Raw genomic sequence first — 10,283 nt, forward strand, 5'->3', positions numbered from 1 at the left:
ATATGAATATTTCTTGAACCAAGAATGATATTGAAGCATCTTAACCGGCGTTTGAAAGCTTGAGGTTAGACCAACGAAATGCAATAATAACCAACCAAATATTTCAAGTACTTTAAAAGATACAGCCGTGAAAGTATGACAGCTGATGTCAAAATAGCGCCATTCATTTGACATTTGAGGTTATAACTCACAAATGGTAAATTATTTTGACATCTTGTCTTGATCAAATTTACTCTACTCAACAAGTGCTACAACTATGCTGAACATGTCAATCCCAAAAACTATTTCCCTTAAAAAATACACGCTGAAGTACCACAATGTGGAGTCCATGTAGTATATGGATCATTTCGTATTAACGGATTTTTGGCTGACAAGATGCTGTTTTTTGGAGATGACTAGAAGAGATAATTTTATGTTCACATCAAGAACTGTAAATTTGCTCAATATTTTCTAGCAAAAAAACAACATCTTGTCAGCCAAAAATCCGCTAATCCCAATGAGGAAAACGTTACAGTTGTACACATTCTGTGCACGGCCAATGTAATTTCTCCATAAGCTGTGCACAAAATGTATACAACTGTAACGTTTTCCTCATTGGGATACGAAATGATCCATATAAGAGTATACTACATGGACTCCACATTGTGGTACTTCAGCGTGTATTTTTTAAGGGAAATAGTTTTTGGGATTGACATGTTCAGCATAGTTGTAGCACTTGTTGAGTAGAGTAAATTTGATCAAGACAAGATGTCAAAATAATTTACCATTTGTGAGTTATAACCTCAAATGTCAAATGAATGGCGCTATTTTGACATCAGCTGTCATACTTTCACGGCTGTATCTTTTAAAGTACTTGAAATATTTGGTTGGTTATTATTGCATTTCGTTGGTCTAACCTCAAGCTTTCAAACGCCGGTTAAGATGCTTCAATATCATTCTTGGTTCAAGAAATATTCATATGTGTTGAAGGTGATAAAAGTGAAAAATAAAAAAAAAAGTTTAACCGTCTCCATTTCCCAAACAACGGTTCGGTGTAGCAAAATATATATACCATTTCGAAGCAACATGAGCTTGTGCATCATAATGTATCCCCACTTTTTCAATTTCCATGAATTTTCTCTATTTAAACAAATATTAAACGGACCGTACGCTCAATTTTGTCCAGCACAAAAATAACATTCATCTACATTTTTCAAAAAAATCACAAAATCCAAAAAAAAAATTCAAAATTCTCTCGGTTACTATTAGTTCACATAATTACGCAACAAACAGTGCAAAGAATTGATTGAAAAAAATAAATTAGGTTCATGAAATAGTCCGCGATACATTTTTCTGGCAGTCGTACGCTCAATTTAGTCCATGACTGTAGTTGAATCCCCGCGAGTGTTTTGGAGGAAAGTTCAACTTCTAATTTTGTTTCTTGTTGTTTTTTTCTCTCTTCTCTATCCTTTTCCGGTAACCGGTACACTCTACGAACATTTGGTGTGTGTGTGTGTGTCGTTGGATGGATTCGATTGAATTACCGCTAAATGCACTCTTCCATCATCATCAATCATGGGCTTTATTGGAAATCGAATTACAAAATGGTCCATTTGATCGAACCATTTCATAATCATTTCGTTTCCGATTGTGGACGAACAACACACATTTTTCGCTTCATCATCTGAAATGCAAATGTTTGGCCGGACCGAAAAACCCACCACACCGACTAAATACACCGGGAATTCAACAAAACGCCGTGCACCAACATCCTCATCGTCGTCGTCGTCGTCATCATACAGAACATTCGAAGAACTGGCCATACTTCCGAACGGTACGGTTAATGAAGCGTATCGACCATTAACCATATCCATGTACCATTTGCACATGCATCGATGGCTCGAGGTATTTTCACGTGATCAGCTTTTAGTTGTGAACGGTGACCAATTGATTGAGGATCCGGTATCACAGCTACGACGAATTGAAACATTTTTAGGTATGTATGTTGCGATTTAGCCAAATTACAAAATCGAATCGACGCCGAGCTGTCGAATGCACACACAATCAAAATTTATTATAGAATGTGTTGCTTGACACTCGACAGTAAAAATAGCACTCGACTAAATCTTGAATCATCGAATCATTTGAACATTTTGAACAAACAACCAAATTTTTTTTCCCACTTATTTTCTATGTAACAAAATTGAACAAAAAGTGCATTATTTATGATTTCATCATTTGAACACGACGGCTGCATTAGTTCATGAATAAAGCGAATTGCAAAGAAAAAAAATCAGCCTACTGCACTGTTTGAATTAATTGAAGCTCTTGATTTAATGCAACAACAAAAATCCGCCTCAATCTCTTTTACAACATATAAAAACACATCACGATTTTTTATGTACTGGATCTCTTCAAGTTGTTTTTCCCCCATTTTTACTAGCAATTTTTAATCAAAATTATATAATGATATACGTGAAGCGAAGAAGAAAATTTGCATATAATGAAAAAAGCGATGAAAGTCATTATGTAGTCGTCCTTGGAAACCAGTCATAGACATTGTGTGTGTATGTATACACGGAATCCGTGTCTCTGTGCACTTCACTGGGGGAAGTATGTGCGAATGAGTACTTGTGTGTACTTTTGCATTTTCCTCGCGGAAAAATACGGATTCCAGACCGGACGGCTTCCTTTTTTCTACCGCTCGTTCTCGATGAAAGACGCATAGCGTCGAGAGAATACGAACAAGAGTGCAAGGAATATATATTGGCGAATGGTGGTGGCAGACGATAATTGGGTATGAGTGGAGGGATGGGGTGTGATTCTAAAATACTGCTACCAACATAATTACATTTCATGGTAATTAGCGTTAAAACAAAACGTAGACGTATCCATCTTGTACGAGGCAATAACGAATAATTTATCCTTTCCTTGATTGCAACTGGCGTCGAACATGCATTTTTTTTCTGCTGTTTTTGTGTCTCTCCACCTCTTGCTCTTTCTATTTTTTTTTCGCTCGCTCGCTCTCCTTTGCACACAATAAAACTTTTCAGCGATGAAGAAAACGCGATGTTCATTTGAACGGTTTTTTTCATTCACCGCGCACCATTCGTTTTTTTTCGACAATCGAGACATAAACAGAGAACAACAAGCAAGGGCTGAAGAGAGCGAGAAAAACCGTGAATCATACAGAAGATCGATTGCAAGTTTTTTTTTTCGCTGATATTCGTGATCAAAAGTTATTTACTTCTAAGCTCGACGAGAGCACGATAACAGAGACAGAAGAAAAAAGAAACGTTGCAGTTCACATCGCATGCAGTTTAGCCCTTATTCTGTTGTGATGTGCAAATCGTCGAACTGACAAAAAGGCTATACACAGTATACAAAAATCGTCAAATCGTTTCGCAGAGTTGGTTCATGTTTTTGCAAAGTTCTTCTTGGCCAAAACACGGTTTTGCGAGTAAACAAGAGAGAAGGAGAAGGCAAGAAAAAGAGAGAGGGCAAAAGAAATGGGAAAGAAAGAAGAAAAGAGAAGGCGAGAGGGAAACACAAGTGGTTTTCAAGTCGAAAATTTCGACAATATTTTATTATTTGCACGATTTTTTTTTAAGTCGGGGTGAAAATATCCAAGCGATTTTATTTCAAGGATTCTTCGAAATGCTGTTGAGTCAACAGCAGCAGCAGTTTTGGTATCGAAAGAAAGAGAGAAGGAGAAACAGATAAAGTAGAAATGGGAATAGTACAGCCATTGGTTGCAATCACAAGCGTGTGCGCGCGCTTCAACGGAGTGAGACACATTTTCAATGGGCCATTCGATAAACTGTAATAAAATTGCATTTAAATATACAGTTAAACGAATTTAAATAGCAGTCAAGCTTTCAAAGAAACTTGCATGTTCCGTCGTAAGGCGAATATTGAATTGTACATTGATGTTATTGGTCTACTCGAGGTTTGCAATTTGTGGGTGGGGTTGGAGTGGCTGGGATGGATTTCTCCCGGGGAACGGTCGTTTTATTGTCGTATTTGTCGATTTTGTGATATGGCGCATAAATCGTAAACTTTTTAAATTTTCTTTCTTTCAAACATTCTGCCAACTAACTCAATCTATTTATTTCTCGTTCTTTCTTTTATATTTCATTTTATTCTCCTTTTTCATACTGTCGTTACTTCTGCGATAATTTCCAATATCGAAAAACCCCGGGCGAACGCTGTGCTGTGACTTTGAACGTGGCCATGTTCGATCGGTTGTCTTGATGGTGGTTTGCGTTTGTGTCGCTTTAATTGGTTATTGCACCCACAGGAATCGAGCATCGTATATCGAGACGCAATTTTTATTTCAACGAGACTAAAGGTTTCTACTGTTTGCGAAATGACACGGCTGATAAGTGTTTGCGTGAAACAAAGGGCCGTAAGCATCCGCACGTTGATCCACAGGTGATATCAAAATTACGAAAATTCTTTGCCGAACACAATCAGAAGTTCTACGAATTAGTTGGCGAAGACTTGGGATGGCCCGAAGAATAAGCACAACAAACGGACGACAACAATAGCCAGCAACAATACAAAATGAATTCAAAAACCAAGTTAATCGGAACAATCAACCAATAGCACTAGCAACAGCAGCATCGTTGATAATGATTATATTGAATGGCGTTTTTATAACTGTAGACGATATATCGAAAATTGAAAAGAAACCAACCAGTGGTACAATTTTTTAGGGATATCTATAAATGGGTAAGGTGTCACCAGTGGAAAAAAAAGAAAACATAGCAACGGTGAAATGACTGAACAGAAACGAGAAATTGATTTTATACGTGATGGAAACGTTCAGTCGATGTAAGCTCGTAGATTGTCGATTTGGTTGTACAATATATTTCCCCTTCCAAACAAAATTCACGCAATAAATGGGTTTTTCTTTTTCGAACATTATGAAACTAAAACCGAACGAAAAAAAAATATGTGCTAGAACATTTGGTTGATGCACAACAACATATTCGAACCAATCGCCACTCGTGACAAAAATAAACGAATTATAATAATTGTGTAATGGAAAAAAAAGTAGCGATGAGAACAAATTGATCGATCTGTCGTTTGATTAGCACATGCTTGATATGATGGGTTGGCGTTGAATAGTTGAGCGTTTCATTGCCAGACAAGCACCTTTATGGATTTCATTTTACCTTCACGCTCATCGTGTGTATTAGTATATCCGCTCTTTCCATACCCATTATGTCATGCTCATGTTTTTAGAGAGAGTGAAAAAAAACGAAAAGAAACTAAGCGAAAGAAAAATAAAATAGGGACATTCCATATGTTGCATTAAGTCTCAGCACGAAATGGAAACTAATCGATTTGAAGCGGACATTTATCATAATCACATCTGCTTCACCACTCGCTCGTTCGTTCGGCTCCTCATTCCCACACCATATCATCTGAGTGAATTTTGATGGAAATAAATGTAGAGAAATGAATTTCTCTATGTTGTGCTATTTTCTACAATGGAAAAACGTCGAAAAGGAGCACAAAAAGGCGTCTCTCCCTAACAAATGCGCCATAATTATATGTGTGTAATTTCATTTGCTTGATCCACGAATCGTGTATAAAATGGTCAACAATCGTGTCTTTTTTTTGTGTTTTCTTCTTCGCCTTTTTCTCCACTTTTCGTTGAATGCTCAACTTTTTGTTTTCTATTTTGAATTTTCTATTTTATATCAAACCTCCCTATTCACTGACATTGATGGCGGAAAACTTGAGAACACAAAACAAAAAATGAAAACAACAACACATATTGCGTTGCTTTTACCCTTATAATTGAAGCACTTTTTCGTTTTTATTTTCCTCTATTTTTTGCTCGTTCGTTCGTTAAACCCTTGTTTTTCTGACGATATACCGAGTCTCTTTTCATCAAGAAAAAAGTGAATGCTTTTCGCTTCAATCGCACTGAATGATTCACTGTGAAATTCAAGAGGGCTTTCAATGCGCCGTATAGCACATATACCATACCATAAGAGCTTTATAAGAGCGTTGACTCTATATTTACATTTCCACCAACAGTGAATACAATTTAATCAATTTAATTAATTTGCTGAGTTCGGGCAAGAGTCAGCTTCAGAATACTGGTATAGCGGCGCATTTAATGAATGTGATAGAGAGAGTGTGTATGTGTTTGCTCAATAAATTCAATAAAATGAGATCAGATGTAATTAAATCGTAAAGATGCACGATCACCGTTATCAACATTTTTCTCTCGAAATGGCCCTTCCTATCAATGAGCACGAAAACGGACTCCATAGTTGAGTTGTTGCTTTTTGTGTGTGTTGTCAATAGCAAACGTAATCACATTGTTGAATGCAGTCGAGTTAAATGGCGAAATGGGCATAGCATCAGGATTTTGTCTCATATTGGTGTCATACATAATGCATGTCGACGTGATGCGCCACTCACTTGTATTTTTTCTCTCTTTCTCTCTCTGCTCCACTGTGCTACTCACTGTAATCTATTTGAAGAATCCAACATAAAAAGCACAGCAGACATCACGAGCAAAGCATTGAAAATAGGCTGCGCCAGTGCAAGATTCAGAGTAAAGAGAGGCAGGAAAAGGGTCAAAGGAGAGAGAGAGAGAGAGTAAGCTTCATATAAATCATTGCTTTTGCCCCATTTATAACATGCAATCACTTTGTACACCTTCTTGAAATTATTTGACTTGCCATTTATGAGCAACGAAATGAAATGATTGTATACAAACGAAAGCCAATCTATGGTTCTGCTCTGTTGTCCGGACCAAGTGCCAAGTTTACGAGTAAAGTTATACAGAAGAAAATCATTGCTCGCCAATTGAAAGTGATATAATGTTGCTGATATTCAATTCGCACTCGCACCGAACAAAGATCCAGCCACCGTCGCTGCCGCCAATCCAATCGTTTGGGCAAGAACAGTTTACGTTCAGTTTGGAGCAGAAGAGATAGCGGGTAAAATGCCATTTAATTTATCAAGTGCTATCTTGTTATCGCCGCTGATTTATTGAATATATTACAACATCGACTCTTCAGCCGAATACTATTATTATAATAATCGATGCGAATGCATTCACCCGTTCACCGCGTGACTTTTGTCCATGCCGCGCTCCAAACTTACTGATAAACAGAATCATAAAGTGCTTTCATTTGTGCAATTTTTATCGCAAATGCTGTCGCCGATGTTTCGAAAAAGAATATACTTCTAAGTGAAAAGTTTGGTACGAGGAAATTTATTCACGTCTCAACGTCAACCAATCGACAACTACGTGCTACAATTAGAGGAAAAAGAAATTTAGCGAAGAAAAAGGATGAAGAAAAAAACGCATAAAAATGCTGCAGAAACAAAAAACTTAGATAATTTAAGATGAATGAGAGAGAGAGAGAACCTTATAAGCAATATCTAACATTTATTATCGACTACGCGCAGCGAAATCAAGTCCAGAGAAGAAAAAAAATTCATTTTAAAATTGAATTGACAATGTTATTATGTTTCATTTGGAAGCGACAATGTATAAAATAAGCGATGAAATTTGAGAGCATCCCTGCGTCTCAACAACAAAAAACATATCAACAAGTACACAAATATCAAAACAACAACAACCAGAAACCTAAACATATCAAACTAGGCGATAGTTTAGCAAGTGAAAAAATGTAAAGAGAATTATGGATTTCAAATGTGAAAAACCACAACTAATTTTAATTGTTTTAAGCGTTTAAAATTGAACTATTTACAATTTTAAGAAATGGCATAGACACAAACAAAGACATGTCTCAAAATGGTTATTTAGATTATTTTTTAGCGTGTAAGAATTTCATATCGAAAACATATCAAAGCAAAGTGAATGGAAGAAATGAAGAAGATAAAGAATAATCATGATGATACATATCCGAGGCAAAAAATTACTACGAAAAATTTGTTCAACAACTGTAAACTCGTAAACGAAATGACTTTGAACATATTCTATTGGAAACGATTGCATATCATAAACGCAGTTGCTATTAAAACAACACATTCGCATAAAATTTCGTGTTGAGTCTTTTAAGCTTAAGAATTATAGTGAAATCATACAGAGTTTTTTTCTCCCTTTAGATGATAAGAAATTGATTTATTTATTTATATGCGATAAAAAAAGATGAAGAAAGACAAAAAAAAAAACAAATGGAAAACACACACGCTCACACACACAAAAGGATGTGTCTGAGCATTACGACGAATGACAAATTACATGCATATGCCCGAAATTTAAGGAAAAAAAAAACAACAAGTTATTTTGTGAATGTTTTCGTTACACACTCATCCTTAGGTTAGAAAAAAGGGGCCCAACCCTTTAAAATGGGCCATTTTTTGACTATTTTGTTAAAAGAAAGTAAAACTAGAACCGCAAGAAAATATAATGGAAGAAAAAAGAGTTGTTCAACATTTTTCCATTGAATGAATGCCATATGCTTGGCAAATTTGTACGGATCAATGTGATTTTTCTCTAGAATAAGGTCAAACAGCAACAAAACATAGAAATCATTAATTATTCATCAAATTTCACGAATTACATTTGACGTTACAGAAAAACCGACCGAATAAAAACAGAACAAGTATTCCAAATGCTAAGAAAGCCACCGTTGTTGAAATTGCAATCAGATTGTTTATGATCGAATAATCACCCTCAGCTTACATACATACACACACGCACACTTGCATTACAACACATCGCTAATGAACTTAAATGGTTGTTAAATCGAATGGAAACAAATGCAAAAAACCGACCATTTTCATACCAACTAATTTCAATTTTGCTTGGTTTTAGAACATTCATACATACACAATTGACACAAGCGAACGCTATTTGAAATATCGGTATATATTCAACCTCCGACGTGCATCAAATCGTGCATTTTATTTTTATCTTCAACTCCGCTTTGAAATCCTCATTTCGAAGAATGGTTTTGATAGAGATGAGTCAGTATTTTTGCATGCGATGCTCACTAATATCAGAAGATTGAAAAAACAGTGCAAGTTTTAAAAGTTATACTCCATACGGATTCAGTATCGCACTCGAACCGTTTTTCTCTCGCTAAGCCATTCTACCTCGAGATGTGTCGATGTTTTAGCAGCATAAATTGTTGTACTTATTTTCTGGGGCACTTATCAAATCATCCATATCTATCTATTGTCCATTTCGTTGTTTGGTCGTGGTTTTTTTTGCATCCCCTTTTATTCAGCAAACATTTGAAATGGTGATTCGAACAGAATTTTCAACGTAATGTATACAAATAATGGTCTTTTTTTGCAAATCGATACATGTAGGTTCATCATAAAGCTAAGTACACAGTTCCTCGTGAAATGAAAAAATTTCTCCGGTGAAATGTTCACAGGTGATATCTGTATGGTGTTTTTTATTTTCGAATTGCAAGCATAATGATTTTTGATGTATGAAACAGTTAACTCCCTCCAATATCAACACAACACATGAACAAATTTGAATTTTGAATTCTTTCTTTAATGTATTTTGATCTTTCTTATTTTTTCACGGCCGTGAAAAAAATTTCGCGTACATTTTGCACGCGAAATATTTTTCACGACCGTGAAAAAAATTTGTTCAGACAAAACACATAGAAGAATGAACTCAAAAACCGAATTTGTTCATATGTCGTGTTGATATTGGAAGGAGTTAACTGTTTCATGCATCAAAAATCATTATGCTTGCAATTGGAAAATAAAAAAATACCATACAAATATCACCTGTGAAGATTTCACCGGCGAAATTTTTTCATTTCACAAGGAACTGTGTACTTAGCTTAAATTCATGTTCAATGCTCTTAAATTACAATTTCATTCGATTAATGCAAATGTTTCGAATTTTTTATTCAATTCATTCAGCATGGTTCATTGTGGTTTCAACATCATTATCGTGCCGAACAGCAACGGAACGAAATTTTTCATTCCTGCAGACATAGACAGAAAAAAATAAAAATGTTCAATGCCATTGATATTCATTCGAATCGATTAAATTACATGTATCACATATCACTAGAATCGCCAGAATCCAAATTAACACACACACACATACATACACATACATATGAAATCAACAGAAAAGCAGTTAGAAAACAACGAAATTTTGTCATTTACACGATTTTTATGCCAACCAAAACAAACAAACTACGGCAAAAGCACCTTTCTTTTAGAACCAATTTTCAAAATGATCATATTAGAAATTAATCGTTATTTAAGATATTAGACATTATTCACATGTTAATGGCATTCCGATTGCGCATCATCGTTTTTTCTCT

General features: G+C 35.6%; 1 protein-coding gene across 3 annotated transcripts in view; it reads left to right on the forward strand.

The window, feature by feature from the left end:
• The window catches only part of LOC129577052 (heparan sulfate glucosamine 3-O-sulfotransferase 5), a 79,544-nt gene extending 72,243 nt beyond the window's left edge, over nt 1–7,301 (forward strand). For all 3 annotated transcript variants that reach the window (XM_055463467.1, XM_055463468.1, XM_055463469.1), the window contains exons 9-10: nt 1,782–1,975; nt 4,280–7,301. In XM_055463467.1, the coding sequence (XP_055319442.1) occupies nt 1,782–1,975; nt 4,280–4,503 (418 nt within the window). In that variant the 3' untranslated portion in view covers nt 4,504–7,301. The remainder of the gene's footprint in view (nt 1–1,781; nt 1,976–4,279) is intronic.
• Nucleotides 7,302–10,283: the final 2,982 nt, after the last annotated feature.

This window comes from Sitodiplosis mosellana, unplaced genomic scaffold (genome assembly GCF_009176505.1).
Source record: "Sitodiplosis mosellana isolate CC-2019 unplaced genomic scaffold, AAFC_SMos_1.0 Smas_scaffold_6197, whole genome shotgun sequence".
Classification (NCBI taxonomy): Eukaryota; Metazoa; Arthropoda; class Insecta; order Diptera; family Cecidomyiidae; genus Sitodiplosis; species Sitodiplosis mosellana.